Here is a 17,385-nt window from a genome sequence, read left to right on the forward strand (position 1 = left end):
TTTTGCTGTGTATGTTTCAGGTTTGCTTTAAGCCGAACATAAAATACTTTCCCGAAGTTTCAAAGACAAAGAAAATTAAAATGTAAGATAGCATAAGTATTTAAATGCTGCACACCGTACCGTTGGCAAATAAAGGTTTTGATCAAACTTTTGACAACTTTTAGACAATTTTTGACATCGTTTTGTTACTCTTTCTGACAGTCAGGTAGCAGCTGTCTCAAGGTCTCACACGAATGGTTTGCTAGCCTTCTCAAAGTCGTTTCAAGACATCAGACTATGAGAACAACAACAATCTTTATTGTACTCTTCTTGTCTTCAAAATTTACAATCAACATTTTATTAGAAATATAATTTGAGTACTTGCTGCCTGGAATAACCATAGGGGCTAGCGGAGCCAGGCAGCCAGTTGATATAAGCATTAAATGAAAATAAATTGCAGGTTGGTAAGACAGCACAAACTTACACATACCAAGAAAGAGAACCTAAGAGAACCTAGTCTTATTACTTCAGGCAAAGAAATGGGAAATCCTGGCATTGCTGGAGACTGAAACTATCGACATATCATATTTGGAAATGAAGGTAGATACGGCAAGTTACATGATACTGACTTACGAGTTACTATTCTGCGGGAAACACTTGCAAGGGACCAAACAAGGTACCGCATATATAAAGAGATTTAAAACACGAAAACGCCAAGAAACTAAAATGAAAACAAAACCACCAAATGATTTATCTCCCCTTTAATTTATTCTCTTGTACAATTCTACTCCACTACCACAACAATAAACCGCAAGGAAAGCAAGATTATAACCAAGCACCCAGCACTTTGTCTTCGTTTTCTTTCACCAAGGACTGCAATCAAAAAAGAAAAGAGTTTGTTAGGACGACTGAAAATGTATCACGTGACACGCGTCAAAACAGTAGAACTCTCTAGCAGGGCGAATAAAACTAACTCGAGCGACAAAAGCTTGAACCTTGGACTTGCACGTGATCACGACTTGCGTCATGAAACCGCCAGCCAATGGCGGCTGGACACGAGACCGCCATTTTGCCTACTCGTCGAGATGGCGTCGAAAAGCGTTCCCTCGACTCCCCTCGAGGATCTCGGGGAAACAAAACTTAGTCTTCCCCGTGGGGCCAGTCATTCAGTGCTTATTTACTACACAAAGGTTACATTTCACACTCCTACAGTCGATTTTCGCATGTTATTTGTATGTATTGTGCCTTGGCTTCAAGAATAAATACCTGTTTCATCTCTTTTAAGACAAACATCTGTCTAAGCCGGAAAAATTAAAACTATTCCGGTTAAGATCCAAGTCGTTCACAGTACATTTATGTCCTTGGTTTTCAAATCTATTTAATATTAACATCTGTATGACTTACACGAAATAAAAACATGTCTTGAGGCAATAAAAGAACATTAGTTCTTTCTCCGTCTGGCAAAAACCATTAAACTTGAGAGCTTGACAGTCTCCTTCATCGAATGTGTCGACGCAGCTTGCAGCTATAATGTCAAGAAGAGTTATTACAATATTCATATAACCTGAATCAAAGAGAGGAGGGAGGTGAATGAAATCCTCATCACTTTTCCTCCTTGCGTTTCTGTTCTTAGAAAAAAAACATGAAATATGGAACCAGGAATGTAGCCTGGTCCACAAAATAAGTTGGTTACTTGACTTAATGACGTAAAATTCATCAAGCGTAAACTAAACGTCCACATTTTGAATATGCTATTTTGCATACAATTTTTTGACAAGTGGTACAAGGCTAGGGGGAAGGATGCCCCCTAATCTTTCGCTCTGTTTACGCGCAGCAAAATAGATTTACGCTGAATAGAAAGGCCTTATCCTTTTCTACAAGAAGACTTAGTTTTTTGTAACAGCGACCTCATATGACATCATTAAAACTGCCTCCATTTTGATCCGCCATCTTGGATTTCACAAAAGTCAGAAAATAGCGGAGATATTTTTGGAAAGCCAAGCCAGAATGCAAATGGAATGTAAAATTAAATATATCTTAAATTGTTTCTTTAATAAAAGGCCTGAAAAATAATATGCCAAAAATGACGTCTTTTGGCGAAAGCTGCTTGTAATTATGACATCGTCATGGCAACCTCAAAATTTCTAGAGCGAATGACTAAAGAGCCACTGGAAGTTCCAGACTTACCATAAACCGAAGGGTCTGGCACCTGGGCTGGGCTGGTCGTGGGGGCTGGCGGCTCGCCTGTTTGTAAATTAAACATTTATATGTAAGCCTAGTAAATAGCCCAGCTCACTACTAATCTCTCGTAGCACCCACTACTACCTGGAAGGCCGTGGGTTCGATTTCCGTTGGAAAATCAAATGTACATGTAGGTAAATGTGGTTTGGCTGACATACGTGTTATTATAAAAAATAAAAAGTACACCCCTCGCAATCAACTGAGCCACAATGCCGTAAACAGATTCGTTCTGGAGTCCGTCTCAAAGACCCCCTCCCTTCTCACTTCAATTTCACAGAGCGAAGACTGCCGTATTCCCAGTAGGCAGCTGGGTCTTTCTATCACAGATCATTTGTTTTTTTGTTGATATTTTATGCCCATCGACTGAACAACAGTTTGAATTTTGGGCTGGCAGGTGATAAACAAATAGCTAATTTGAAACTTCCTGTGTTGAAATTTATGGTTTTAATCAGAGTTTCTTGTTCGTCATTACTCCACTGAGTACTGAGTACCACCCTCAAGATTATCTTACCATACAAAGATTGAATCCCATCAATGTCATCAGAATGAAGCTGCAAGTTTGGCACGTAGACTGTGTAGTAAGGGTACATGATTGCTTCTTTGATGTTTGTGTGATCCAGGCCCAGAGAATGCCCAAACTCGTGCACCGCCACCCATAAAAGATTGTAACCACTGGAAGTGCCATGTGTAAAGGTTATGTCTTCATTAAAGTGAACTACCCCATCTTCAGGGAAAAACGCATGTGCCAGATTTCCTTTAGCTCCGTCAAATGGTTCAGGGCAAGTGTTTTCCACACTGGTACCAAAGTGAGTTTGTTTTCCAAAGCTAATTATTACAGAAAACATGTACCAATAAATAACGAACACAAATATGGCTTATCAAAGAGCGTCTTTAAATTTAAATATATTATAGTTACCATAGCTTAGCAGGTTAGGTACAATGTATTTTAGTTGTTACCGTGTGCCATAGTGGTTGTGTCTGGTGTGATTTGTAAATGATCTTCTTGATTATTGCAATCTATATGACTTAAATACTCAATGAGTCAACTCTTGTTAGTGTGCATTAATTCGCTTAAGATAACGAATAATTACAGCAGAAAATCTCCTTATTTTTTCAAATTAAATAAAAGGTCATTTTACAGCACAAAGAATAATAATTAAAAATAGGTCACCAAGGGTGACATAAGTCTAATGCCGTATGGCATAGTGATACAGATTGCGCGGTTTTCGTAAGCCGGTTAAAATTGGTTAGAGGTTTGTGTTCGGGAGTTTAATTTAAAATGCTTATAGCAAGCTAGGGGCATCGTGGATGATTATGGATGAAAACGAAACAGTCATAAATGTTATATGCTTCACAAAATTTAAAGTATGAACAGGAGTTGATGTTACTTCTTCCGTATTGTCCGTAAAAGCAGAAACGATTAAACATTTGGACAAGATTGCGTGACGATTTACAAAAATAGGGCCCCAATGGGTCCATGTGTTTTGCTGCTAGAGCAAAGTCTTAGGGAACATGTTGATGAAAGACAAGTGAGTCGAGATTGAAATCCAACGTCTTTTATTGTCTGTCACTTGTGTGCAGGTTAATAATTGCACTATATTGTAGTCACTTTGTGTTAATTCAATCCTGATAATTTTACTGATCAATGTTATGTTGAAATCAAAGACAGCAAACATAATTTAATTACTAGTAAGTTAACGTAATGTCTGACATGATTGTCTCTTTGATAAAAAACAGTAACTCTTAACATTATAAAAAAATCTCAATGAACTCAATGTGATTCTTTTAGTGGCGTTATCTCACTGGTTACCGTTAGTTGTATTTGGAATCATTGTCACAATGGTAGCGTTTTAACAACAACGAAAAAGACAGAATCTATTGACCTTATAAGAACTCAATGTGATATATTTATTAGTGACAAGACAGTGGTTCTTTAACCACTTTCACCCAAATTAAACACTGGAACAACTAACTCTTAACAAACTTGTTGTGTCACCCTGAGTTAAATATGCAAAATTCAGAAATTATAAATAATCGCACGCGCACCGGCGTACAACAACAGAAAGACGGCGTTGAACGTAACGCAAAGTTCATTTTGAAAGCGAAAGTTTACAAATAATTATTATCATTCGTCAGTCATCCCTTCACGCATGAACACTCGTCGAATTTCAGTGTCTTCACAACAAGATCGGAAGATCGATAAGGACCAATTTTTGATTCTGCGAAAGTTCGTTTTCTTAAAGTTTTAGAAATTTGTGAAGTTGGAGGATTCACTGAGGACTGCGTAGCCGAAGATGCAGTGGCTCGCTGGACATCAAATTCTATTTTTCACGGCGTTTAATTAATCTTCACAAAATAAACATGTGGCGCCAGCGCGTCTGGCAGTCAAAAATTCATTTTTCAAAAAAACTTTCCCTTTCCAGCTATTTTAGCGGGGCTTATACTATAGTACCTACCTGTCAGTCGTAGAAAAGCTGAAATTTAAGGATGAACTGTTTATTAAATGAAGACCGTATTATTTTTTAATAACTAGTAAACAAACTGGTCGCCACGCATTTAAACACGAACTGACGAATGTTGCATCTGATGCAGTGAATCTGGTGAATGAGAACTTCCTTTAATATTTCTTTGTTTTCGACGGTGTGCACCACTGAATAAGTTTCTTTCCCATTGTGATGTTACTAGTATTAATTCGTTTCTAGCTGTCTTTTATATAGCTCGAATACAGCTACAATTAGCGGTGCAGCCTACCAGCATGGTATATTCCTTTCCAGCTGTCTTTGCGTGACAAGTTACACGTTCATACATTTATTTTAAAATATGAAGTTCAGAGTTAATACAGTACTAGTATGCTGTAGACAGTGTAGACAAGGTGAGGGTAAGTTTATTTTCAAAGCGAAAGTTTACAAACTGTGCACTAACCGGTCCTTTGGAGAAAATATTTATGACCTTCGGCGAGGTTCCAAGTCTTCGCTCTTTTCGTAAATGATGAAAACTGCAGAATAATTTTCTCATAAAACTGGAGTGGTCGCGCCACAGTTTGTTTTCTTTCCCAATGCGATATACTTTTAAATCGGTTTTCTGTTTTCCAACGTGTCCAACGTGGTTTGCGTTCGAATACTTTGGCCCGTAACTTCGAATGCGATCAGCGCTACGGTTCATTGGTTTCGATTTTGTTTGTTCATGGATTTGATTGACATCGGTAGTTCAGATTTCTCCTCTGTTACGGCACTTACACCTTACGGCACTTACACCTTACACCTTACGGCACAAACTTCAGCTCTCAATGTGTTTTGCTTGCAGCCATTGCGGCTGCAGCAAAACACAAAAAGCATGTTCATTACATCAAGGGTTGAAGAACTTCACATCGTTTTCTTTCAGATTTTTCACCATTTTGATGATGACTCTTGAAACAGATTTTGCAATAAAAGCACTTGAAATAGTGACTGTTACTCCATTGTACTGTAAGCACTTAGTGACAGATTTTCCTAAAAACGGGTGTAAATGCTCACGTCAATATAATGATGACCTTTTGAACGCTGGAAACTAGGCAATTATTATCGAGCTACCATACACAGGAGCGAAGACTGTTTATCGTGATGTACAAATTTCGCGAATCATCACTTCCATATCAATGTAACCATTTTATGATTTTTCTAGCTGTAAGAAGAACTTAAGATCTCTGAGAGTCGTAAAAGCATGAAATTCGATTTCAGTGTATGGCAAAGGCCGGGACAGTGTAATACTGCAAAGCGGCCAAACAAACGCATTTTGATTTAGTCGCGTAACTTGATTTACATTTATCCATGTACATCTTTTATTTTTGAAGGTTTTTGTTTGCACTGTAAAGAAAAAATTGGTCAAAATTCGAATGACTTAAATACAAAATACGAGGTAAAGTTTTCTATTTTTTAAAACAAAATAAATATTTGGTCGCATTGTGTAAATAAACGCGAGTCGCCGTCGAAATATTTTTTCTCAAAGACGTCTTGCTTTTTAAGCAAGACGAAAACACAAGTGCTTAACTGAACTGAAAACGAAGATTTATTTTCACAAAAAGCTTACAAATGTCTTAACTGGAAAATTATTACGTCCTGTTCAAGTGTTGAATAATCGTGACTTGAGAAAGAACTTTTAATTATGCGTGGGAACACGTGTCGCTGATTGGCTGTTTTTAATTGAAACTAATCGTGCGTGTCCGTACGGAGTCCGTTCTTGCAGCTGATCATTGTTTTCTACATTACAGCGAACGATTATCGATCCCGAACCATTCCCTTGGGATTGCTAACAGCTTTTTTCATATAACAAAGAGTCTAATGCGCATGCGCAAAGCGCACGCAAGCATTAGACTCAACAAGCAGCTATTTCAAAAAGAAATAGTGTTTCGTTTCCAGATTGCGGAAGGGTGAGAATAGCTTAACTTTAAAGGAGAGGTGGGTTTGGGGTTTATTTTAATTTGGAGGTCCTGGCGTATGGAATTTTTGCGCGAGTGAAAATGAAAAGAACTTTATATTCAGTAGTAACTTCCCATTTAACACCTACTGTCCATTTTATGTAAAGGATACAAACTCAGTCCTCCTGCAGTTCGGCAGAGTTCAAGTAACACATAACATTTCTCCTTATAGCAATAGCATGTGTTTTTCTCTCCAAATTAAGTTAAATAAAGGGAGTTTGCCTTCACCTTTTTTACTCATCCAATGAAAATTAAAAATGGCACTTTATAGCATAACTTTGAATGTTCCATCAATGAAAAAATAACTACAGAAATTATTATGAAATTATCATCTTTTGACAAAAATCGTGAGGTATAGAAATCTCTAAATTGATCACATTTTCAAATCAAATAAATGCAAAATTCTAGACAAACCAAAACCCTGGTCGACAAGAACAGAGATAAGCACAAATACACTGTTTCAAAGCCATTTCTTCCAAATCAAATGCCTGTGGTCACTTAACTTCGACACGTAAACAAATTAATGTAAAAAGTTACCATACACAGAGTGTATACCGGGATTTACAATTAAGCTGAAATACATCCAGAAGTATTTACAGTCATACCATGATTGTATTTTGCTCGATCCGCGCTGCACGCTCTTCCGGCAAACATAAAATTATCTCCACAGAATAACCAAGTTGCTTCTGTTGTCAGTGAAACAGCCTTACATTGGTAACACTGATAATAACGATTTGCATTTTTGGCGATACTGTGGAGTTTCGATCAGACCGCGATGGCTTTGAATAATCCAAATAATGTTTATATCATTAATTTAATTTCAGAAATCTGCTCCAGCAGTTGCAACGGTAGTTAATGTTGAGCGTTACATCAACTAAGGAGACGAATTTAGTTCAACACGGCAGTTGAACACCTTGCTATACGATACTGTCCATATAAAATTTAAACTTTGAACATAACTTGACTGTCTTCTTTTTCGTTCTCAACTTTCCGTGCAGACTCGAATGTTTATGCGACGCACGTGACACTGATCACGCAATTTCGGGTACATCCACGCGAGAACCCACGCAATTTTGCGTGTATTCGCGCTGTTTGTGACGTTGAAAATGGTGTGAATTTTCATGAACAAATAGAATAGGGCAATCTCCCACATTTATACATTCCTCTGTTACATGAATTGAAATAAACTTTGTAACTCACCTGCAAATATGCACTTCTCTTTGTAGCGCACTTAAGCTCTACCGTGCGAGCAAATAAGAGATACGCCAAGTCATCCCGTTTTTCTTTGCGCTTGCAAACACTGCTTGGTGGAAATTTACTTCCGTTTCAGAATAATATTAAACGCTACGAGAGCTTTCTCTAGTTTTCTTACAATACATCGCCTTAATCAAACTTAAAACCTTGCAGTCGTTAGATATTTCTGTTTGCAACGAATCTCAATATTTTTGGTCATGCTGAGTAATATATTTCCGATATTTGAAGAACATGTTTCTACGAAATTAATTGCCATGGGTCATACGTATTTACTTTGTGGTTACGATCGTTCTTGTGATTGGATAGCAGCCCCCCGTGCGAGCAAACACGACAAGTCATCCCGTTTTTGTTTGCGTTTGCAAACACTGATTGGTGGAAATTTACTTCCGTTTCAGAAAATCGCTAGCATGTTTACTTAACAATTAAACGCTACGAGAGCTTTCTCTAGTTTTCTTACAATACACCGCTTTAATCAAACTTAAAACCATTGCAGTCGTTAGATATTTCTGTTTGCAACGAATCTCAATATTTTTGGTCATGCTGAGTAATATATTTGAAGAACATGTTTCTACGAAATTAATTGCCATCGGTCATACGTATTTACTTTGTGGTTACGATCGTTCTTGTGATTGGATAGCAGCCCCCCGTGCGAGCAAACACGACAAGCCATCCCGTTTTTGTTTGCGTTTGCAAACACTGATTGGTGGAAATTTACTTCCGTTTCAGAAAATCGCTAGAATGTTTACTTAACAATTAAACGCTACGAGAGCTTTCTCTAGTTTTCTTACAATACATCGCTTTAATCAAACTTAAAACCATTGCATTCGTCAAATATTTCTGTTTGCAACGAATCTCAATATTTTTTGATCATGCTGAGGAATATCTTTCCGATATTTGAAGAACATGTTTTTACGAAATTAATTGCCTTCGGTCAAACGTATTTACTTTGTGGTTACGACCGTTCTTCTGATTGGATAGTAGCCCCCACTGTGTAAATAGTTCACATCGAAGCCAAAATAATACCGTATCGTTTCTGAGGAAACGAAACAAAAACAAATATTATATTGAGCTTATATATACTTCATATAGAAATCGATTACCCAAACTATCTTATTTTGATGTCGGCATTTCTGGCGCTGCTGACTTCACTGAATGTCATAGCAGATACGTCAGCCCAGAACTTCAGTGCATTAGCAAATATCTCCTTCTGTTGATCCTGTGTTACATAATTTAAGCAAAAGATAATAACAAATATATTCTTCCCAGATACGTTTGCACCATCCGGCACCACATTTAACAGACGCCTTCACTCCAAATTGTACTTACAGATGTTAGGTCCTCGCCAGGTTGGACATAATAAGTCAAGTGCGTCTTTCTCCATTTGCTATAAGTAACGTATCTTCGCCGACGATTGTCTCCAATCGGATCTCTCATACCACATCGAGGCTTCTTCATGAGACGGATAGTCGAGTCATCCAGCTCAAAAGTTCTATGGTCTCAAGGTCAGCGGCGAGCTGGATGACCGGACTATCCGTCTCATGAAGAAACCTCGATGTGGTATGAGAGATCCCATTGGAGACAATCGTCGGCGAAGATACGTTACTTATATAATTAATTTGATGGCCGTAGGCACATCGTGGTTGCCACTTCGAGTGGGCGATATGTATCCATAGTTGTTTAGAAATTTCTGAAAGAATAATTATCAAGGATGCTCAGGTAAATTTAAACTTCTATCGATCTTGGAGAATTAAGCTGCATTTTAATAGTGTTATACATTCACTTCTCAATCTTTATTCTGTGAGATGCAAATAATCGTGCAGTTGAGCGGAATCGAATGCTACAATTAACCTGCATAGGAAATGAAGAGTTTTCGACAAAACTGGCCGCTCTAAGATTGGTCAGGGGCCAAAAAATAGGAGGAAGCGGGATGAAAAATCGAAAAAATAAAATCGGTGAAAAAATGGTGGGCGTTGGTTCAGTGCTATAACAGGCACTCTCTCATACACCACCCCACCCTTCTGCCCCATCCCTGCAACTATCCTCTCCCTCCTATTTTTGCGTGCCCGAATTGCGGGAACATTTGCTGTGCAAACTAAGCTACAGCTTATTATTTTATTTATTTTCTTTTTCATGTCTATCCCTTCTCCAGCTGTGAAATACAGAAAAAATAATGGAGAACGTAAATGCGGAGAATAAGAAAAAAAGTGCACAGAAGTAGCCGAGAATTAATTATTTAGTGGAATATTGTTATTTTAATAAACGAAAATGATTGAGACAACTGAGTGAAAGGCGAACGTGTTAGCAAAGAATGAAGTCCCCATACAGAATTCTGATTAAAATGGTGTCTTTTACAACTGAATGCAAGTAACATTCACAATTTATATGCAACGATGCATAATAAATTAGGTATTGAATAAAGTGTTTAAAGCTCTCTTTTTTAGTGCAACTATCTTTCATGCATTTAAATGATTTCTTCAGGTTTTTGCCTTTTCACAGTAAAGAAATACCAATTGTATTAAATGACTTTTGACAAGACACAAATTTCGAATAGCCCTTTAAAGAACTTCTGCTCAAAATATCTGACACAACAGCTCGCATTTATTTTCACTGAGGTGCTTTCATAATTTCAAATCTCGTCTTTTAGCATCACAGCTAGCTACAGCTCAGAAATCATGGGACTGCTTTAGAGAAACTGGTCTACGTCTGTTTCGCCTAAATTGAACTAGGCTCTTCATTCGGCAGAAGACAGGCGAACGGAATTTCTTAACTTAAGACCAACAGGTTCAATATATAATAATAATTAAACACAATCGTTAGAGTTCCTAATATTTTTTGTCATTTTTTTGTGTTTTTGTCTATAATCCAAATAACGATCACGGTAGTGAACATTTCATTATCCTCTACAGCCAACAATAAAACACGTTACAAGCTCAATGAAAGAAGCAGACGTTTTAAACAAAAAAAGGCTTGTTTAAGTACAGAATATTCAAAAAATAAATCAAGTTCAATACGTACCACGGCCAAAGTTTGATCATCTTCGCAAATCACAACCTCAGCGAGGAAGGATAGCAAAAGCAAGGCAGCCAACATCTTCATGATTCTTCCGTAGGAAACTCCAATTGGAATTGAGCATTCTTAAAACTGGCTCGCTTATTTTATAGTTTTTTTTTTTTTATTAATGCATTTACATAAAACAAGACATTACATAATCGATACGCTACTTACAAAAAAAAAAGAAAAAAAAAAGAAGCTTGTACACACACACACAAAAAAAAAAAATACATTGACGATTACAGTGAGTACATTCAAACATAATTACTACTAGTGCTTTTTTTACAGTGTTTTTTCCTTTCTCTAGTTTGTGATTATTTAGACTAATAACAAGACTCTTGAGTTTTGTAAATACATTGTTAAGTATTTCTTAATGCATGTAAGTGCTAGCCTGTGTAGTTTTTAGCGCGTTTAAAAGAGTGCGCGCGGCGCCTGCTACGCAGGCTATGTAAGTGCAGGTACATATATTTGTTTTATACTTACGGAACAGCTAAAGAAGTACAGTGTATGAGTTCATCGTGTAGCCAAATAGGAACCTCTTACAAGATAATTGCCTATGGCAGCTAATCAAATAAGTCTTTTGTGTCAGGTTTTAAGCTTGGTATATACGACTGTAGGTTTGTTTGCATTCAATAATAGAAAATCATTTCAAACTTTGCGCATTATTTACCACATGATAATGGCTGTTTTAACCGTAGGGTATTCACCTTGCTTATACTAGACAAAGTGGCTGTGTTGATAGACTGTTGTTGACTCTGGTAAAGGCAATTACAGACTGTCCAATCAGAAAGCTGTTTTGCCCACAGCTGAGAGTAGCCTTGAGCAGAATACAGTATGGAGCCCAGTTCTCGGCCACTTTAGACATAAACTTGTATTTCTTTCCTCAGAATAACCAAAGAAACTCGAAATCTATCCCAGAGCTAGCCTTATCATTCAGCTTTTCGGTGTAAAGCTATCAACCGGTCAATAATTAATTTGCCCGAGCAATAATAAAAATAAAAGCCCTATTTGTGGGCCCAGTTCTCGGCCATCAAAAAGCTCGTGTGTAATTTTCTGTATATGAGTGTAATTTTCTGGATGGTTTATTTTGCAGTGAAAAGGTCTTAAAAGAGTTAGGTGTTGTAGAAATAATAGACAAGACAAGAATCAGCTCAAAACTAAGAGATTTATTTCAACTTTATTTTTAAAACATTTCTTTCTTTCATTTTGGCTGCAGCAGACAAAATTATATTAATAACAGTAAAAGTGAGTCCGCTATGCGAACATGTGTGGACTTTCATTTGAATAAAAGTTGACATTATGAATTAATCACAGACGTGCCCAACGAAACCGCTCCACAAAATATCCGCTCTGCAAGGTAAACTTGAGCTGGCTGGCAAATTTAGGAATAAGATTGAGCGCTTGCTGGGACGGTTTTCCTTGGAGAAAATTTGCTGGGATTTTATAAAATATCGATTGTACCTTGGAAAAATGAACCAAAATCTTTCTGCTGGCTAAAACACAGACAAAAAAAGACGCGCGGATAAACGAGAATTTAATAACTGACTAACTTGCATTTGTAAACAATATGAAGTAATTGCTAACTTTATTTCTATTGTTTCTATCGGTTATTCTGCTGTCACTGAAGAGGCAAAACAGGCCTGTTTCCTTTTCTTTATGTAATACGAGCATGTGAACGATTTAGAGTCAGTTGAACAGCGCGCTCGGCCCAAAGCGAATGTGTGGCTATCTAGCCAGCGTTTTATGGAATAACTTCGCATAGGATAACCAGCTTGACCGACATAGTTCTTGGTGAGTATCGAGTGGTCCCTTTTCTCTGTTGATTAAGCAGTCTTGAGCAGTTTAAGCGGCGTTTGATGAATAATATCGTGTTCAACTTTTCAGCTTTCCAGCGCGCGCGATGGGATGTAAGAAACACACAAGTTATTCAAGGTCATTCAGGTGGTGTATTACCGGGTATATTTTAAAGCAGCTGCCCCAAATTGTAAGTACAGTGTTAATGGTCTTTTGTGTAGCTCTTACCTGCATGAAAATATACCATTCGACGAGGTTTTCGTTAGCTGGAGGATAGCATTCATGAACATGAATTTTCATTGTTCGCTAATAAATCCGAATGAAACAAAATCGAAAGATGAAAAGAGACCATTCATTCGACCTCGAAAAGATATTAGCAGATCATTTTAATCCATTTATAAGGCATTGACCTGACAAAAATACATCAACGAATAAAAGCCCGCATTTTATTTTGCAACTCTAACGGTAAACGGGCGGCACAGTTTAAATTTATGCGCGCCGCGTGCACGTGCTGGATAACTCCTGGAACACTTTTCCTTGGTGCACGTAACTTTTGATAATGGTCTTTATATCAGTTATTTTTTGGCAAAGTAATTAATCTTGTATTCAGATCAGAAGGGCCTGAGGGACGTTTAAACTATAAGCATGATGAGGAGTCGAGAAAACGATCCAACGAAAAATTGTCTCATCGTGATCAGATATCTGGCTATTAATTATTTATTTCCGGCTTCGCTAATCATTTTTTTACAACATTATTTTCACGTTGCTTGTGCAACAACCATCTCTCGAAAGGGATGAAAATATATCGAAACTGAATTGAAATGGCGATATGTGGAAGAAATAATAATAATAAAACTACATTGCTTTTGCATTCCGTGACGCATTTTTCAGATTGTGTGACAACCCTGATGACGGTGGCGCGCAAAGTCGAAACAAGTATTCCTTTGATTCATTTGACCGAGAGGTAACAAATGTCAGCCCTTTAAATTAAAAGGTAACATTCCGAGATAGGTTTCAGTCTTTTTTTCGAAGAGGTCGAATTGCCTAATTTTTTTATGCTTGTCGACATAATTGCAGAATACCGCTCATGTGAGCAGTGCTTACATTGGTTTCTGTGATTCATGCATACTCCGACGAGAGACACAATAATTGCAGTTTGTTCAATTTTTTGCATTTTGAAGCATTTTCAGCCAAATGATTAGTTCATTTCCGTTTTCTGAAGATCCTCATGTCGGGACTGTTAAAATCAATTGGCCTAATTATTTTGCCTTATTATTTTATTATGGCCGCTTGTTTTAAGAGTTTTCTAAAACATCAGCAACAAAGATGAGAAGAACTTTCGGACGCGTTTCGATGCGATAATTATTTTGTGCTTGTCGCCATGGTTGCCGACTACCGCTCATGTGAGCAGTGCTTGCATTGGTGTTTGTGACTCATACTCCGATGAGAAACAAAATAATTATGGCCGTTAGTTTCAAGAGTTTTCTTAAACATCAACAACAAGATGAAAAGAACTTTCGGACTCGGTTCGATGCGCTAATTATTTTGTGCTTGTCGCCATGGTTGCAGACTACCGCTCATGTGAGCAGTGCTTGCATTGGTGTTTGTGACTCATACTCCGATGAGAAACAAAATAATTATGGCCGTTAGTTTCAAGAGTTTTCTTAAACATCAACAACAAGATGAAAAGAACTTTCGGACTCGGTTCGATGCGCTAATTATTTTGTGCTTGTCGCCATGGTTGCAGACTACCGCTCATGTGAGCAGTGCTTGCATTGGTGTTTGTGACTCATACTCCGATGAGAAACAAAATAATTATGGCCGTTAGTTTTCAGTTAAGAGTTTTCTTAAACATCAACAACAAGATGAAAAGAACTTTCGGACTCGTTTCGACGCGATAATTATTTTGTGCTTGTCGCCATGGTTGCCGACTACCGCTCATGTGAGCAGTGCTTGCATTGGTGTTTGTGACTCATACTCCGATGAGAAACAAAATAATTATGGCCGTTAGTTTTAAGAGTTTTCTTAAACATCAACAACAAGATGAAAAGAACTTACGGACTCGTTTCGACGCGATAATTATTTTGTGCTTGTCGCCATGGTTGCCGACTACCGCTCATGTGAGCAGTGCTTGCATTGGTGTTTGTGACTCATACTCCGATGAGAAACAAAATAATTATGGCAGTTAGTTTTAAGAGTTTTCTAAACATCAACAACAAAAATGAGTATTATTCTCGGATTCGTTTCGCCATAATAAAAGTATCATACATTCAAAAGTGAAGTAAAACAAACTATTCAATTATTGTGTCCTTGTCGCCATCGCCTCCGTTCATCCTACAGACTGTGCCTTGCTGGCATTTTTTAGCATCTAACTGTGCCGTTCATCAAAGACTGTGCTTCGCCAACTCGTACTTGAAACATCTAAACGTGCTATACATGCAAAAGATTCTGGAAGAAGAATAATCTCCGGCACTCTGCGATGTTGGCCTTTGAGTCATCTTCGTGTGCCGTTCACAGAATAGACTCTGCGTTACTGGCAGTGAAATCATCTTTATATCCCATCCATCAAATATAATTAATGGTTAAATTATGTCTTTTATATTGATCATATAATAGCATTTTCATCTGAAAAGATAATGATAATTAGTTTAGAATTCTACCTGCTTAGCGGACATTTTGTTCTATAAAAAAATCGATTAAAGCGTTTGTGCTGAAATGATTCAAGTTGTATTCGCGTTCACTGATTTATCGATGGGTTCATCAGTTTTAATCTTGAGGTGAGTGACAAATCCATTTTTAGTTATAAAGTAAACAAAAGTATTTTGTCTTAGACAGAAACAAGTAGAAAAACACTATTTTCATTAAGTAATTTTCCGGAATTGTCTGTTTAAGGACACAAACCATTTTTTTTCGGCGTAAAACTACTTGCTGGCAAAAGAGGACAGAAAATCAACATACCTTGCAGAAAAAGGTGAATAAACGTTCCTGGCTGGGAAACCAGGACAAAAACAAAAATTGCTGGCAAAAAAGGGTCAACAAATGTTCCTGGCTGGGAAAAAGTCAGAACATTTTGGATGCTGGCTGGCGAAAACGGCTATTAAAATAATTGCTAGCTGGCTCTGAAGAGCGGATATTTTTTTCCCACGGTAGTTAAAAATTAACTGAAAATGCCTTTGCGCATGCCCATTTATCATCTAGGCCACTAATGAATGGATTTTGATAATAACCTTCGTTGGGTACTTCTGTAATCAATGAGTTACTGTAGCAGTCAACAACTTCAAGTTTCGAATCGAGTAATTCGAGATACAAGGCGAAAAAACAAAGAACTTATCAATCAATTTATTTTTTACAAGACTGTTGGAAGAGCAAAGTGTTCTATTACTTGTCTTATGTACTACGCTTCAAGAAACACACGTTACCATTGCCGCTTGGGATGTCACGCAATTTCAATGAGCGTGGTGTGACCCTTTGTCACGTCGTTCACGACAAGTGCCTTTTTTTCGTGCAAATAAAAACCTAGAATCCTACAAGAACAGCAATTATTAGACCAAAAGCCTTTCCTTACCGCTAGCAAGATAGGATACTTTTTTCATTAAAAAAAAAAAAGAAATGTTGCGTGGAGCACGTGAACTGTCTCGCATCGCTTGTTTACACAACCCTTACTTTTTGTGTAAAGCTTGTGTAAACAGCTCATCGAAAAACTTGTTTTCTTTCAATGAGTTCTTTTTTAACCTTTTTGGAATAACAACGTTTCAATAAGCTTTCACAAATAATTTCTTAGTAGCTTGCGTAGAAAGGCGGAGAAATATATTTTTCTGTTCACGAAATATTCACTTGGAGTCGTTGTTTTGAGAGGCGGCGAAGGACGTTATTTAAACCGACAATTAAATTATTTTGTCGCACGGTTTGGATATATGCATATTCTACGGTTCGATGTTATTTTTATTCTTTTCATGACAATGTTTTAGTTCAGTTCTAAATTCGACATCGGTCTTTTGCTAAATATACTACTTGAGAGAAATGGAGCTGGTAAATTATATCCCGGAGTCCAAGACAAGTAAAACAACATGATCAGCGAACTTGTTTTGATACAACTCGTTGGGCATTCATTGTGTGTGGCAAAGCTGAAAGAAATAAATAACCAGACATTTGATTCGTTTTAATATGCGAATCAAAAGTGCTCAAGCCGCACAGAAAAACAAACAATACGGAAAGTGAGTCAAAAGTGTGAAAAAAAAGAAACCTGACCTGCGACCGCAGTTGTTCAGCTTATTAGATATGCAGATTTCAGCCGTCGCGATTGTTATTTCACTTTTCATCTACGCCACCGCTGCCTTTGAAGTTCTTCCTTGATGTATATTTTCCAGCCACCACACGCTCTTCGAAAGATGTGTCAAAAAAGGCTTCTAGATTCAAGAATAAAGTGCGACTTACTCGATACTGATCGAATTTCTGGGTTTACTGCCTTGGCTGCCCATCTCACCGAAACTTCGGATTCTCCGATCACTGTCGAAAACTTCCGAAAGCACTAACCCGAGTTATCACGGAAAGTGACCCCCCAATCGGAAAAAACTGCATGACAACAATGTGTAGACTTTAAAGTCCACACAATA

General features: G+C 37.5%; 1 protein-coding gene across 2 annotated transcripts; it reads right to left on the reverse strand.

Moving 5' to 3' along the window:
* Positions 1 to 574: 574 nt before the first annotated feature.
* Positions 575 to 9,479, reverse strand: LOC144641873 (stromelysin-3-like). Of its 2 annotated transcripts, XM_078500886.1 has the most exons (5): positions 9,254 to 9,479; positions 2,732 to 3,045; positions 2,167 to 2,223; positions 1,384 to 1,504; positions 575 to 852 (listed from the first exon to the last, which is right to left on the reverse strand). In XM_078500886.1, exons 2-5 carry the CDS (start codon positions 2,808 to 2,810, stop codon positions 843 to 845), a joined length of 267 nt encoding a protein of 88 aa, XP_078357012.1. In that variant the 5' UTR covers positions 2,811 to 3,045; positions 9,254 to 9,479; the 3' UTR covers positions 575 to 842. The 2 variants fall into 2 exon arrangements, with proteins under 2 accessions (XP_078357012.1, XP_078357018.1); XM_078500892.1 differs by lacking the exons at positions 575 to 852; positions 1,384 to 1,504; positions 2,167 to 2,223; positions 2,732 to 3,045 and adding an exon at positions 7,894 to 9,143.
* Positions 9,480 to 17,385: the final 7,906 nt, after the last annotated feature.

The sequence above is a fragment of the Oculina patagonica genome, chromosome 1, assembly GCF_052425735.1.
Source record: "Oculina patagonica isolate OP01 chromosome 1, crgOcupat, whole genome shotgun sequence".
In the NCBI taxonomy this organism is placed as follows: domain Eukaryota; kingdom Metazoa; phylum Cnidaria; class Anthozoa; order Scleractinia; family Oculinidae; genus Oculina; species Oculina patagonica.